The 16,967-nt window shown below is 39.8% G+C and overlaps 1 protein-coding gene across 1 annotated transcript in view; it reads left to right on the forward strand.

Annotated features, from left to right (window-relative positions):
• Window positions 1–16,967, forward strand: part of LOC117351827 (rho GTPase-activating protein 24-like) — a 42,303-nt gene extending 25,336 nt beyond the window's left edge. The window contains exons 4-8 of the mRNA XM_033927672.1: window positions 2,819–2,951; window positions 4,433–4,506; window positions 6,364–6,485; window positions 12,453–13,359; window positions 16,688–16,967. Of these exons, the coding sequence (XP_033783563.1) occupies window positions 2,819–2,951; window positions 4,433–4,506; window positions 6,364–6,485; window positions 12,453–13,359; window positions 16,688–16,916 (1,465 nt within the window). The 3' untranslated portion in view covers window positions 16,917–16,967. The remainder of the gene's footprint in view (window positions 1–2,818; window positions 2,952–4,432; window positions 4,507–6,363; window positions 6,486–12,452; window positions 13,360–16,687) is intronic.

A 16,967-nucleotide genomic window follows, 5' to 3' on the forward strand; every position in this document is an offset into this window, starting at 1 on the left:
CATATGTGTGCTTCACATTGTTTTTCAAATGACTTTCAGATGGTAATGGAATCTAGGTACTACCCAACTGTGCCAAATTTGAACCAGCAGCCCAGACAGGGAAGGTTCTGTATTTTTATTATTATTATTTAATTCACTTACAGAAAAAACACAGAGAGAGAAAGTTCTACCCAATATGAAAAATCAAAATAAATTTTTAAAAAAGAATAAGTATTTTGAAGATCTCTACTTCCTCAAAAGGACACCATATAGAGAGAAAGGAGGACTCTAGAAAACAAGGGAAATCAACTGAAAAAAAAAAACTCTCAAAAATAAGAAAGGCTTAGTTGGACTTTAAGTCTCAGTGAAATAAATCTTCATGCTAGTCCTTAGCTATACTTCCACTGGTTAGCTTCTTGAGGTCCAAAAAAGCTCTCAAATGCTCAGGTTGAAAGAAAGCATACTATATCTCAATCCCAAATATTTAATCACACCACTTGAAAAGGTACGCCAACATAAATGTAGCATCCAACTTCTTATTTCTTCTCTCATATGAGGTCTATTCAAAAGGCTTCAGGACAGTTTGAATTATGAATTAACGGAAAGTTATTTAGAGACATGCTAGGCAGCACTGAGTAACTTGAAACCTCACGAGTAACCTCCTTTTTTTCTGTTTGTTGAAATCTGGTTTCATCTCTGAGCTACAGCAGTTTTTGTGAAAGTGTGTTTCGTGATCAGCTATTTTTCATCATGAGTGGCCTCAATGAGCAGCGCTACAGTGTGAAGTTCAGTTTTAAATTGGGTATGACCACTTATGAAATGTTGAAAGTGGCTTATGGGGAACATGTCATGAGTTGTGGAAGGTATTTTGAATGGTATTCATACTTCAAAAGTGGTCGGGAATCAATCGAAGATGATTCACAAAATGGAAGACCATCAACGTCAGTCAACTGATGATGATCATGTTATCAAGTGAGGGTTCTTGTGCATGCTATTCAGTGATTAACTATTAGGGAATTGGAAGAGGAATGCGACATCTCCATAGAAGCTCGTGTTGTGGCAAAATTTGTTCCACAGTTGATGACCAACGACCAGTAGAACAACTGCAAAAAACACGATGACAGTTCTTCCCTCAGCCACTTACTCTCCTGACTTGGCCCCTGCTGACTTTTTCTCGTTTTTTAAACTTAAATCCTTGCTGAAAGCAAAGTGATTCGACACTATTAAAGACATAAAGCAAAATTCGATGCAGCAACTTTTGGGCGATTCCTGAAGATATGTTTAAGGACTGTTTCCAGAAGTGGAAACGATATTGGAGAAACATGTACACGTAAGGAAAGGGAGTATTTTAAAGGGGATCCAATGGAATAAGTTGTAAGATGGTTTAATAAATTTCTATAAAATCGGTCCTGAAACTTTTTGAACAGACCTTGTAGCTAGAAAATCTTTTCTTCTTTCCTGAGATTTTGTCACATCTGGAAACAACCAAATTCACTGCCTTCCAAAAAGAGAACCAATGTTCTTAAAATATAATCTCATAATAGCATTTAAGTCCTGTTCAAATACGAAGTTAACAATCAAGGTTGCATGATTGGATACTTCAGAGAAAGATCTCTCCAATAAAGCTGAGATGTCATTTAGAGTAGACCATTGTCTTGTGATTGTAATTGATCTCGAGGCCCTGGTTGATTTACTTGTTCTGAGGGTCAATTCCCTCTCTGGTTGATTTACTTGTTCTGAGGGTCAATCTTATTTTTATTACTAATAGGTAAATAAGCTGCTTTATTCATTGGAGGAATAGCTTCAGGGGGAAATTTCAAATTTTCTAGAAGAAATTTAAAAAAAAAAAAAAAAAGATCCACAGGAGATAAACCAAACATTTTAGGATAATTCAGGACTCTCAAGTTTAAACATCTATTATAATTTTCCAGTTGTTCAATCTTTCTAGTGAGAAACTTGTGATTTTTAATAACTGTTGTAACTCTCTAAGATTATTAATTTCAGTCTGAACCTGGACAATATCTTGATGAACTACATTCATATCCTGTGATATTTTATTCACTTTACTCATGAGAACTTCCATACCTTGAGGTGTTTTCCCAGCTACAACATTGAGCTTCCTTATGGCCTCAAGAAGTGTTCTCAGGGTCACCGCTGAGTTGGAAGTCGCATCACTAGCTTCGGGAATGTTAACACTCGTTCCCAAGGGAAGAAGCATCACCATCAAGTCCTCATAAAACCACGTCAGCTCCCACAGGACTTGTTGCTAAATCCCTCACTTATGCTGGGCACGGTGGCGGTATAGCCGTCAGGGGGGGAAAGAGAGACACCATGCCCCAACGAAGCAGATGCTCCTTCGTTCACCACCCTGCTGAGACTTTGCTGCATAACTTTCAAAAGCTTGAGATATAGTCATGATCGGAGGCAGAATGACTTTGATCGTCCCTTTCTGTTTCTAACCAGGAGGAACTACAAGGCTCCTGATCGCAGTCGGCATCCAACCCCCATTTTGACACCTCCCTAAATAGCAGCTTGGAAGGTTTATTCCTATTCTACCTCTGCACGAAAGCTCTACACATCTCTAGAATAAATATATTTTTTCCGAAAGTCTATCATAGAGCACTGCTTTGTGATCTATAAGAAGTAAACAATTGATGTTTTCAAAATGACTTAGAAAAGTCATCACCCAAATTATTATGTTTCTCTTTATTTTTCTTTTTTTTTTAAATCTTTATTGATTTTCAAACTTTGACAGTGCAATACAATTAATTAAACATAAAATGCACTATTAACTACACAAGTAATACATAAAACAATCTCTTTATTTTTCTTGATTCAGTACTACAGATGTGCATACAGTCGCTTCTCTTCTGAAACTCTACTTATGGAAACTTCCAGAACCTGTTGTGCCTTTCTCTAAGTATTCAGAGTTCCTGCTATGTGCTAAAATGCTGACTGAAGATAAAGAAAAGGTATATTTAATAACCTTATATGAGATGTAGTATCAGGTTCATAGACAACGGCGCGAAAGACAAAGGCGCGCCCGGACAATTGAGCGCAGCGTGGAGGTGCGCGCCGCTCAAAATTACTGTTTTTAGGGGCTCCGACGGGGAGTTTTGTTGGGGAACCCCCCACTTTACTTAATAGACATTGCGCCGGTGTTATGGGGGGTTTGGGGGGTTGTAACCCTCCACATTTTACTGTAAACTTAACTTTTTCCCTAAAAACAGGGAAAAAGTGAAGTTTTCAGTAAAATGTGGGGGGTTACAACCCCCCACACCCCCACAACGCCCCCACAACGCGTTGCGATGTCTATTAAGAAAAGTGGGGGGGTTCCCCCACACACACCCCCGTAGGAGCCCTAAAAACAGTAATTTTGAGCGGCGCGTGCCTCTGTGCTGCGCTCAATTGTCTGGGCGCGCCTTTGTCCCGGCACGCTTTTGACCTGACACCGTAGTATCATATGGGTTAATGTTTCTATTTGGTTTTTTTCAAGCACCTAAATTCTCTTCTAAATAGGGCTTGACGCTGGGAGAAAATCTCATGCTTGGTCTAATATAATTACTTCAGGAAAATGTCAGAAACCATAGTCCCAGAACAAGGTGGCTAACAGTGGATTAAAAGTTTTCAGTGACAACTTTATAGTAGATTCTAGACAGTCCAGTTTGTATTTAATTGATTACATTACAGTAGTGATTTCTATTCTGCCATTACCTTGTCATGATATTACAAAATATATAAGGCGGATTACATAAGGATTGTCATTAAATTAGGTAATACATAATGGGTAATTTGAACATTTTAGATTTGATAAGGAGTAGATAGTATAGTAGGTGAAGCTTGGGACGGATCTGGTTGTGTTAAATAGGTTTATTGTATTTTTTTGAAGAGTAGGGTTTTTTTATGCAGGAAAATGTGAAAATCTTCCCAATATATAAAAAGCACTTAAGCGTGTTGTGGCATTCAGGAGAAGGGGAGAGACTCAAACTTTTCTGTACAAGTGGATACTTGATAATATTTATATGAAAATCTGATATATAAAAATAGGTTATCTACATAAAAGACTTAAAGGACCTAGTCCACTAGGGATACAGGACCCAACACGGTCTGTGTTTCGACAAAAAGTCTTCTTCAGGGGTCCTATAAAGGTGAATACATGGGAAACAATTGTATGGTGAGCCGGAAGTGAGACACAAAGGTATGGGGGAAAGGGAAGGGGGCACGCACGCGGTTGGGGAGGGATGTCACCGCCCCTGGCATCACTCACCCTTCCTACGCCACTGCAAACAACATGAGGAAGACTCTATTGCACTTAAAGAATGCTGCAGAACTTGGCAGCTTTAGATGTTAAGTTTGTGTTCTGCTCAAATCATACGATAACATAATATAAGATGGCCGATAAAGACTGCAGAGTCCATTCCGCTTAACGGTTTTTCTGTGGGTTATTTAACAGGGTTTGCACGAGCTAAAGAAGCAACTTTCAGAGCTTCCTTCAGCAAACATCAATCTGCTGCAGTACATGTGCAGGTAAGGTTTCAAGCAAAGCATGGTTCAAATAAAGTACAGTTTAACATCACATTATGCGTAAAAGGCATTTTTAGAGGGGAAGGGAGAATGGAATAATAATAATTTATTTGTATGCCGCCATACCGGGGAGGTTCTTAGCAGCTCACAACACAGGAAACAATACATACAATTCCATCAAAATATCCTGGTGAAATACAAGGAGCTACATAAAAACATAAGAGTTGCCTCCGCTGGGTCAGATCAGAGGTCCATCGCGCCCAGCAGTCCGCACCGGCGGCAGCCCATCAGGTCCATGACCTGTTAAGTGGTCCCTGCCTTTTCCTATAACCTATCTCTAAATCTATCTGTACCCTCTAATTCTATCTGTACCCCTCAATACATTTCAATAATCCATCAGAATAAAAAGCATGCCATATAGATAGAAATGCAAGTGATAAAAAGATATAAAGTGATAAAAACATAATGAAGTTAAGAGAAAAATGTTAAGATATCAACTTATTAAATAAATAATTCTTTAACAATTTCTTAAAATCTAAATAAGAAGCTTCTAACATCATTTTACCGAGCCTCGATGGCTGCTAACGGTCAGGTTTGTAGGATATCTCTGTTTCTACTGTATGCAAATCTCTCTCATGCATATTCATTAGGGTATCCTGATAACCGGCCCTTTGGTAGTCCTCGAGGACGGAGAATGAAGCCAACTGTTTTAATGGATCAGGTCTTGGAAACCCCCTTCTTGCTGTTTTGTACTGCCTTCTCGTCTGGCTTTATTTCTGAATCTCTTTTCTTTCTTAGCTGCCAATTATTTTATTTCCACAACCTTTACAAAATAATTTGGATTAACAAGTTGACACACTTGAATGTTTACTGAAAAATGGAAACCCTTAACAAGGTCAACACGCACGGTAGTAATATACATGTTAGTGCATGGTAATGTGCATGTTAGCGAGTGTTTCTGGGAGAAGGTGCGGCAGGGCAGAGCAGGGGCATGGAAATATTATCCAGCTAGCATGTTCTAAGTAACTCGCACTAACTTGATAATGGTAAGTTAAGACATGATCATTTAGCGTCTCTGAATTAGAGAATGTTATCTTTATTTTATTTTCACAGGCCAATATTATTTTCTCTTTACTTCTCAACTCATTCAATGATATATATATATATATATTTACTACTGTTGATTCTAAGTAGGGTTATCAGACGTCCAGATTTCCCCGGACATGTCAAGAGGTCCAGATGGCTTTTCAAAACCCGGTACTTTGTCCAGGTTTTGAAAAGAAATCACGTCAGGAGGGGGCATCCGTGCACCTACGGATGTAACATGGTGATGTCATCGCGTCGCATACACGGATGCCTTCCTGCCTGATGAACAGGCAGCAAGGGGGAGGGGGGCTGGGGCATAATGGGGCGGGGATGGGTGGAACTGTGTGGACCTGAGGGCAGGTCTAGGGGGATCCAGATGGTAACTATAATTATCAGTTTTGTTTATATAACTGTGCATGATGACCAAGCAGGATATTAAAATACCAGATTGTAGGTATATTGATATAACCTCAGGGCTGGCATAAGGTGATACCCAGGGCAATGGCCCGGGGCCTCCCTGCAGGGGATCCTAAGCCTGCTTCAGATTGAAGCAGGAATAACTTGAAGGTAGGCTTTGGGGCCTCCTCTCCATTTTTACCCTGGACCCCTGCATGGTCAACACCAGTTCCGTATGACATAGGCATTGATAAGGATGGAGTATAATAAAATATAGTGGTATTCTAAAGCTGAAAAAGTGAATATTTTAGTTTCAGTATAATATTGCTTTCATTTACAGACCTTTGTAACCCTTTGAAATATTATTTGTCCCTTTAGCTTTCTAGATGAAGTTCAGTACTATTCAAATTGGAATAAAATGGGCGTGCAGAACTTAGCAACAGTTTTTGGACCAAACCTATTACGTCCCAAAGTGGAAGACCACGATAAAAGCACCGAAGGTGAGGAGAAAAACCTCTACATTTAAAAGAAAAAGTACGAGGTGATTGACAGCAAACGTGATAAAAAATCTAGGTGTCTCCTAGGACTTCCGCTACTGATATAAAGGATCCTGTAACATTTATTTTGACTTTCTGTAGGGACAGCTAGGAAATAAAATGGATACTTACTGTAGGATCAGTGTGTTTAAAAAATTATTCCTAAATGTGGAGTAGTTCCACCGAAAAAGCATGAATATTTAGCAGAACATGTGTCAAAAGAAGCCCATTTTACACAAGAATGAGTTCAAATATGAAGTATATAATCTACAGCAGATAACTTGGCTTTTCGCTAAAATTACTCCCTCCCTCTCCATTATACTAATTCCCCTCTTTCTTTCTTTTTACTAAGCCCTTCTCCTTTCCATTGGAGTTCCTTTCTATATTAATTCCTGTAAACCGTGTCGAGCTCCACTTTTGTGGAGATGATGCGGTATATAAACTTAAGGTTTAGTTTAGTTTAGTTTAGTAATAATCCAAATAGAAACAAACTTAACACACCACTTTAGCCAGAAAAGTGCATCTCACTACACAGGCCTCAGAACTGGAGCCTAGGCACAATAGTTTTAACACAAACTCGAGTGATCAGCGTAGTAGCTTTGCTCCTTGCTCCAATCATCGGCCAAGAGGAACTAATACTAAAATTCATATAACTTTAATAACTTAATTATTTAGTATTATTTTTAGAATTTTTTTTTTTATATATATATATATATTTTTTTTTTTTCTAACTTTCAACGTTTTAAAATACACGTCAATATCTTTGCAATTTCATTCACATTATTTTTGTTTCGCACATGTCGGGTCTGACTCCCAGGTTTGGCTGAGATAAGTACTATTTATGTTCTCATGCATTTAAGATATTTAATAACAATTTTTGATTGAAGAAACACTTGAATATTTTGAAACATTCCATAAACTATAACAAAATGGGCAGCCAATGATGAGGCACCAAATAATCCTTCCCGCGGTAGCAAATTATTATAGCGGTGGAGTGGTGGGGCTGAGGCGTCCTTTAAGATAATGGATATTTAGTGAAGAACAATACCCAATCCAGACCTTATGTAGCAGGAGAAGTATCGAATTTACGGCTGGATATAAATATTAAATGATTAATTTTGCCAGTTTTGTTAGGTGACAACTAAGGCAGGCAGCCGAGGCTCGAAACCCTGAGAGATAAGCTCTCTTAGGCGAAATATACAATCTTAAGACCAACTTATAGTGTTGTTCCCAAAAAGTAGTATATTTACGAAAGACAAACAACTTTCTAATAGCTCGTATCACATCATCAGGCAATTACTGAGCCATGTTTTAAGTTAATTTGCACTCAGAAACAAGCACATCCATCACATTGATTAGCAATTATATTCTATCTACTTTAGTTTCACTGTTGTTACAATCACCCACACATAGCTTAAAGAACTTTTTAAATAAATAATTCTCAAATTTAACTTTTTGTTGATTTTGCAATTTTATTATTTCAATTATAATGTGCCACAACAAACAGACTTCTATGGGCTGTACCCCATAATTGGCAGGAAGAGACAGAGATTAATTAAGAAGTAAATGAACCTGTGCAGAATGCGAGATTCAACTCTGACCAACTTGTTGGGTAGACTGGATGGACCATATAGGCCTTTATCTAAAACTAATTGTCTTCTATTCCCGTGCAAGGAAGGCATTCACTTATCCTCAGCTATTTATATCAATAACTGTCCAAATGATGAGGTTTGCTCTACTAAAATCCTGGGTGTAATCGTTGACAGTAAGTTAAATTACCATCAACAGATAGATACCATAGTCAAAAATTGTTTCCACATACTACGAATGATTAGATCGTTAGCCAACTTCTTAGATCTGCCTTCTCTCAATATCTTAATTCACTCTCTTGTAATTTCAAAACTTGACTACTGTAACTCCCTGTACAAAGGAATATTAAAAAAAAAAAATCAGACGACTTCAGCTTATCCAAAATACCGCTATCAAAATCATCACTTAACTCAAAGAAATACGAACATGTTTCCCCTTTACTTAAAAATGTCCATTGGCTCCCCATCCCTCATAGAATCACCTTTAAAATTGCACTACTTACGTTTAAAACGCTTAAATCTGGAGAACCTGCTTTCATTGACAAGCTACTCATTCCCCACACTCCAGTCAGAATTCTCAGATCATCTTCTCAAAACCTTCTTTTCGTGCCCACTCTTAAGACATTTGGCACTCATCGAATGACCTCCTTCGCTGTTTCTGCTCCCACCATCTAGAGCTCTTTACCCCCCTCTCCCCCCCGCACATTAGGGAGGAAGCAAGCTTAGATAAATTTAAAGGGGCACTAAAAAACCTTCTTTATAGAGATGCCTTTGAACACCGATGCCAGTGCCTTCATTCTCCGATTCCTCTTTTTTGATCTGATAAAAGCAGCCTGAATGAAACCCTTCCCCTCCTATTGTCCTATCCTTTTTCGGACTCTCATCTTTTTTATATTTCATTGTAGTTCACCCCCAGTCCTTTTGTACCATGTCAGTCTGTTTTGTCTTTGCCATCATGCAATTTTGTTGATATGTATCCCCTGATTTTATAATAGTTTGTATAATCACTTAGTATTACGACAGGTGATGTATCAAATCATCATTAAACTTGAAATATAATGTCACTATAACTGCTCACAGTCCTCAGGCTGAAATTTGAGGAACATAAAGAAGCAGGATAGAGAATATGGGCTAAAAAATTGAACAAAAAGAAAGAAAGAAAACCAAGATGATACTCTGGGGAACTAGTGAGGAAGTAGTAGTAGAGGTTAAAGCAACAGGCTGAGACTCAGGGAAACCAACATTCAAATCCACCTTCCACCACTGGCACTCTTTGGGAACGTGGACAGATTTCTCTGTAAAAAAGGGGTAGAGTAGCCACTTTTAGAGGTAATAAATAAAAATAAAACAGAGAAAATAAGATATCTTATTATTGGACTAACATAATACAGATTTCTGATCTGAAGGGTTATCTTCAAAAGCTCATCAAAAATGTATTAAGATAATCCAACCAAAAAGGTATCATCTTAATAAATAGAAACAAAATAAAAAAAAGAAAATATCTGTAAATATGCATAAATGAATGAAAATATATTTTCCTGTGGAAGTTGTTCCCAGCAGAGGGAGACATTGCTATAGTAATGGCCTGTTTGCTGCACCACAGTTGACAGCCTTTGAAGTTTCTATTTAGAGAATTGACACAGGGAAAAAAACTTTGTCCCCGTCTCCACCCCGTCCCGGCGAACTCAGTCCCCTTGAGCTCAATCCCAGTCCCCACCCCATCTCTACAAGCTCGGTCCCTGTCTCTGCCCCGTCCCCACGAGCTTGGTCCCCGCAACTATCTGATCTCGTCCACAAAAGCCTCAAATAGTTTTATACTGAACTTATTTTAATAAAGTATAAAAAGAAACAATATTATGTACAATTGTCATTTTGTAAATCAGAGTTCGGGCTGCTGAACTAGAGGAAGAGATCTTCAGCTGCTGGGCTTTGTTTATAAATATTTATCAACACAGCTACAATACTACTTTATCCTAAAGCAAAAAGAAAATAAATTTTTTCTACCTTTGTTGTCTAGTTCTGCTTTCATCTTCTCATCATTCTATTCCTTCCATCCACTGTCTGCCTTCTCTCTGCCTCTTCCATATGGCATCTGCTGTATTTCTATGCCTCTACCAGAAACTGCCTTTCCCTTCCATCTCCATCCCCCAATTGGTCTGGCACCCATCTTCTTCCATCCGCTCCCCCCATGGTCTGGCATCTGTCTTCTTCCCTTTCATCTCTCACTCCCTCCCCCCAGGTGGTTTTAGCATCTCTCTCCTTTCCTTCCTTTAGATCTGGTATCTGTCTCCTCCCCCTCTCCTAATGCTCTGGTATCTCTCTGTCCTCTTCCTTTCCCTTCCTTTTCTTTTCTGCTCTTCCTTCTCAATTTGTTTTCTACCTCTTGTCTACTTTCTTACTTTCCAGTCCTCAATTTCACTTTCATTGTTGTCTACCTACAGCTTGCTACTTCTTTCCCTCATCCATTCCAGTATCTCTCTAACTCTATCCTCTTCCTCCAACCCAGCATGTGCCCTTTTTTCTTTATCCCTTCCTTCCATCCAGTATGTGCTCCCCTCTCTCCTGCCCACTTCCCCCCACTCCCCTTCCGCATCTGTTCTCTCTCCACTTCCCTTCAGTGGGCATCATTCCTGCTGCTGGGGGGGGGGGGTGTTCAGGTCAGGGAGTTTAGTGCAGCAGGAAAGAGTGAACATCTCTCCTGCAGTGTGTGTGTGTGTGTGGGGGGGTGTGTGACCAGGATTTTATGGCAGCGGGAGAGTGTGGGCATCTCTCCCTCTGTTGTGTTTTTGGTGTTTTTTTTTCAGCGTTGACAGTGTTTTATCTGCGCATGTGCCCATCGCTATCACCAGAAATGGGTATATGCAAATTTAGCGAATCTTCGCTGCTGTCCACTGACTTCTTCTGCATGTGTGATTTTTAAAGAATGTCTCGGTTTCTTAGATTTGGTATCAAGAGACTGCATTAGCATACCGTCACTTTTTAATGCGGGTTTTTGAGAATCCTGGCCTTAGTGATTTACCCAGGGTCACAAGCAGCAGTGTGAGATTTGAACCCACAACCTCAGGGTGCTGAGGCTGTTGTTCTAACCACTGCACTACACACTCCATCTTTTAACCAGTTCTTTTTTCTTTTTTTTATAACTGTTTATTGGCAGTGGCGAAGAAAACACATACATTAAACCAATACAATGGAATAAAGCCACATCCATGATAGGACATTCCGCATCCAGTCAAATAAGATTTGGAATGGATCACAAGAAGACAAATCCAAAATTAAGGGGAATTACAAATTATTACAATCCTTTTTATTAAATCTAACTTATGTTGGTTTTACCAATAGATATAAAGTCAAAACAAGACCTGACTATGCTGAAAACTAGTACAGAGAGAGTGAAAATTACTTTATAAGGTATGCTCAGAGAAGTGAAACTCTGAAGAGGGGGTGAAAACCCTCTCTTAGGGTAAGAGTTTACCGTCCAGTCATTGCATAGATAGTTCAAAATCACTCTCTGAGAACTAGTAAAAATCATAAAAAATTTTTATCTTGATACTATATCAATATAGTGCAAATTCAAAAGTTCTAATATGTGATAAATCTCACTGGATCATTAGAGACCCCCAAAGAAACAAGTTTATTTCTATAAGACTAGTGCACTAACGATCCAGTGAGATTTATCACATATTAGAACTTTTGAATTTGCACTATATTGATATAGTATCAAGATAAAATTTTTTTATGATTTTTACTAGTTCTCAGAGAGTGATTTTGAACTATCTATGCAATGACTGGACGGTAAACTCTTACCCTAAGAGAGGGTTTTCACCCCCTCTTCAGAGTTTCACTTCTCTGAGCATACCTTATAAAGTAATTTTCACTCTCTCTGTACTAGTTTTCAGCATAGTCAGGTCTTGTTTTGACTTTATATATATATTTGGACTGACTTCTTGTTACAATACCTTCCCTGTGTAGAGTGAACGAGGTTTTACCAATAGAACATATGTTGAAATAAGTTTTTACAGTCTTACGAAAAAGTATATATGAATTGAGTTGTCTCAAATGAAGAAGATCATTCCTTACTTTAGCAGCCTGAGAAGGACATGTGTGCTCCAGATATTTTTTTCTTAATCACATTTTTAACAGTTGGAAATTTTAACTTATAGCTACGAGTACTTCTAAACATAACAAAATTTGCTTGGAATGCATAATGAATGCATTAAATTGTTCTGTAGAGTATCCAGAGGGTATCCATGTGTTTTTGACGTCTTAGCTTTCCACTAACCAAATAATTACAGAGAATGCTATCAGATCTCTCACTTGAATTGCTCTTTTCTGCTTTCTTCAGGGGGAGTCTGGGTGCAGCAGCTGATGTCAGTAATGATAAGTGAGCACAGCAAGCTGTTTCCTCTTCCAAGTGTTTCTCACACCAGCCTGGCTGGGCACAATGAATTTCAAACATGCTCCTTTCAGAATATGAGCAAAGAGGAACACAAAAAGCCTCAGCTCAGCCAAACACACATCAAGTCTCTCTCCCTGCCGCTGAGGGTCACAACCAACCCAGTACAGGCAGGCTCAGAAAAGAATGCAGCTCACAACTCCTGGTTGGATAAAAGGGTGTCATTTCAGAGCTGTGAATCAGAGTGCAATGAAAGGACTGAGGAGGAGGATGCCAGCAGAAAAGCTGTGCCCTGGGAGAATGCGAGGGAGAGTCGGTCTAACAACGATGGCAGTGAATTGGCATGCAAGCTTGAGGCGTCACCCCATTTCAATCTAGAAGAATCCAAGGCTGAAATAAGATCTACTCTTCGACAAAATGGACCCTTTCCAACTATTTCAAAAGCTTCAAGCAGCTGTGACGAGAAACAGAGGACCAGAAATTCAGGGGAAAATACAGTAGCGCCTACACGCCAGAGTATACTTTCCACATATGACAATGCTGAGATTAGCAGAGGATCCGTCTCGGAGGACATGAACAGTGTGGATGGTATCTCCTGGTCCAGCTACTCCTTTGAAGCCATGGTGGAAGAAAATCTAAGTTCTCGTCAGTCCTCCAGGGTCAGTGAGGATCTGGATAGTACTATGGCAGTCCCCAACAACTTGGGACACAGTGCTGCTCTTAAAAACAGCAACCGTGAAGGGTTCTCCTCCACCACAGACTTTTCTACCAGCCAAAGTTTGCCACAATGTCTGCTTGTTGATCTAAAACAGCAGATATCAAAGCAAAAGGCAGACTATGAGGCTAAAATCAGAAGGTAAAAATTATGTTGTTATCTTCAGCACTTTTTTTCATAAGAATAATGTTATATATACAGGGTGCCCTCAAAAACACGCCTTGATTTTAAATGGTTAAAAAACCCAAAATTATTGGAATATTCTTTAATCTTTGAGGCTACAATTTCATCAACTCATAAAGTTTCATATGGTATCTTATTATAAACCACAATGAATCCTTGTGGGGTATAAGAAGCTATATGGTATAGGTTGTAACAGTTGCAGCTTATAAGGGTGAAAGTGGAAGCGATTGTGTAAGTTTTTGTAACCGTGCTTTTTAGGTCTTGTATTTGCTGTCATCTTATTTATAAACATATTCCAATAAGTTTTGATTTTGCAACCATTTAAAATCAAGGAGTGTTTTTATGGTCCCCCGGTATGTGTGTGTGTATATATACTAGTCTTTAATCCCTGTCATTCGTTCTTTCTCTCTCTCTCCTTGGCCGCTTTCTTTCAGTCTGTCTTTCTTTCTTTCTGTCTCTCTTTCCTCAGCTGTCCACCACCACCCCTTGCCTGCTCCTCCTCTCCAGCAGTAGGCCTTCTCCTTTCCCTGCTCCCCCTATACAGCATCCCCCCCCCAAAGCAGCCCCCTTTCCCTCTCCCCCTCCACTTCTTACCAGCATGACACAAATCGCAGTGCAGTGGGACACCTCGCAGTCGTTGCCGACACCGCTGAATTCTAAGCCGCACGCGCCGCAAGCTGCCCCACGCGCCGCAAGCCCGCCTCCAATCGAATTCGGCATGGAGGCACACATCACGCTGTCAGGGAACACGACTTTGTAAGTGCGCATGCACGTTTAGGGGTTTTATTATAGAGGATATATACATACATACACATACACACGAATTATACAATGTATTTAACTATGTATGTATATTATTCACATGAAGTAATTAGAGGACAGGGCAGACCACCACAACTTGAGATTTATTTAGGGGAGATAATATGGATGCTGCACTTGTTCAATGATTAAAACAATACTGTGTGATCTATAAAGAAGGTAAAGGTAGGTGCACTATCAGTATAAAAGATCTATCAGAACGGGCATCTCAGACTAGTTCAATGAACATTACAGTACTCCCCCTGGGACGTTGAAAAACCACGAATATGGTTTTTAGCAGGGGAGACAGGAGAGGGCAGCTGGAGAGGCAGGAAGGGCAGCCGGAGCGCCGGCGAGTGAAGGAAATCACTCTCGGTTTGCTCCGACCGCCTCTTCCTGTACTAAAATCGGGCCTCACCAATCAGGAGCTGCTTTGACATGCAGCTCCTAATTGGTGAGGCTCTACTTTAGAACAGGAAGAAGCGGTCAGAGCTTACCGCGAGTGATTTCCTTCACTCGCCGGCGCTCCGGCTGCCCTCTCATGCTTGGTCATTCGCGGTCGGAAAATACTGCGAATGACCGAGACCGCGAATTGCGGACTGTGAATTTGCGGGGGAGCACTGTACATCAATAAGGGTTAGATGTTGTCTACACATTCCCCGGTTTTAAAGTTTTACTCTAATCTGAAGGCAACATCTCTTTGGAAAGCGCATCATAATTGATGTAAATTAACCTACTCTCAAAGTATTTACATTACATTACATTGGTGTCTTCTAGACCGCCAATACCTTTCAATTCTAGGCGGTTTACAACAAGAGTTGGCCTGGGCATTTCCAGGGAGAATACATGGTTAATAGATGAAGTATGCGTTGGGATCTGTGGAGGGTTGATTGGGTTTAGTTGGATCATTTGACAAATTTCTTGAATAGAAAAGTTTTTAAGTTCTTTCCTGAATGTTTTGTAATTGGGCGTCATAGGCAGCAGATTGGAGAGGTGGCGGTCTAGTTTCGCTTCTAATAGTCCATCGTATATTTTTTTGCTTTGTATATCTTTGATTGGGGGATGGGTAAAGTGTGCATGAGTTCTCCTACAAGAATTATATGTAGATCCTCACATAGAAACTAAATGGCATATAAAAGCCAGATGGCCCATCCAGTCTGCCCATTTGCAGCATTCATCATCTCCTCCTCTCCCTAAGAGATCCCGCATGCCTGTCCCATGCTCTCTTGAATTCAGACATGCTCTTTACTTTTGCATGTATGAGCACACATTTTGGAAAATCACCTGGCCTGGAAATCCATACCTGGCAGACATTCTAATTTTTTTTGTCTTGCTCATATTACTAAATGTCATTTACTAATTTCACAAGTCTCCCATTACTTTACATACCCACAGATTTTAATGTTAAAAATTTATTTCCCACCTAACACCTAAGTGGGTTACAGCTGAATTCTTCAGGACAGGAACTCATTATAAAACCCTTCCTCTCAATGTGTCATTTGTAGACAAAGACAAAATGGAACTATGGAGCCAGGTAAACAGGAGGACAGACAGACCAGGAGGAAGGTTCAGTGGCAGAGAGGTGAAAAGCTGTGGAATAATTGCATAGTGTTAGAGTAGGCATGGCAGATTTGCTGAGATTATGCTGAAAGAGGGCTTAGGTTTTGGGGAAACTGCCTGGAATGCAGTTCAGCTACTACTTTTTAGACTCCGGAGCACCAAGGACGTCCTGCCATGAAGCCTAGACCCTAGAACTGTTTCAGCATAATCTCAGCAAACCCACGCTGCTCATTGTCACCCTGGGCAAGTCACTTAATCCCCCCATTGCCCCAGGTACGTTAGATAGATTGTGAGCCCACCGGGACAGACGGGGAAAAATGAATGAGTATCTGAATAAACTCATGTAAACCATTCTGTGATCTTCTGGGAGAACAGTAGAGAAAATTGAATAAATAAATAGTGTGAAAAGTTTCAGCCTCTGATAACTAGAGCTGATACTGTGATGTCACATTCCACCAATAAGAGCCAACCTCATCAGTGATGTCACAATGGCTTGATTGTTCTTTACTTGGCTCACTTTTATTATATTTTGATTTCTAGAGTGGTGCAGTGGTTAAAGCTACAGCCTCAGCACCCTGAGGTTGTGGGTTTAAACCCACGCTGCTCCTTGTGACCCTGGGCAAGTCACTTAATCCCCCCATTGCCCCAGGTACATTAGATAGATTGTGAGCCCACCAGGACAGACAGGGAAAAATGCTTGAATACCTGAATAAATTCATGTAAACCATTCTGAGCTCCCCTGGGAGAATGGTATAGAAAATTGAATGAATAAATAAATAAAATTCCACAGCTTTTCACCTCTCTGCAACTTCCTCGTGTCTTGTTATTTGCAACCCCATTTTTGGTACCTTCTTGCTCAGCTGGAAATATAGATCTCTCAAAACATTCATTTCTTTCTATTTTGTTCCATCTGTAAATCTTTCCACAGTTTAGAGCAACAGAACGATAAGCTTGAATTGGAAATTCAAGACCTGCACTCCAATTTGGAGCAGCAAAAGAAGTGGTATGGCATTGTGGAGATTAAAATGAGGAATGCTGAAAGAGCAAAGGAGGATGCAGAGAGAAGAAATGAAATGCTTCAGCGAGAAATGGAAGAATTCTTTGATACTTTTAGAGATTTAACCAATGAGGGGAAGACGAGAGAGCAGAGCTTTTAATCTCAATGCTACTGAATCCCAATTATATATATTAAAAAAGTTAAAGATTTT

This window comes from Geotrypetes seraphini, chromosome 18, assembly GCF_902459505.1.
Source record: "Geotrypetes seraphini chromosome 18, aGeoSer1.1, whole genome shotgun sequence".
NCBI lineage: Eukaryota > Metazoa > Chordata > Amphibia > Gymnophiona > Dermophiidae > Geotrypetes > Geotrypetes seraphini.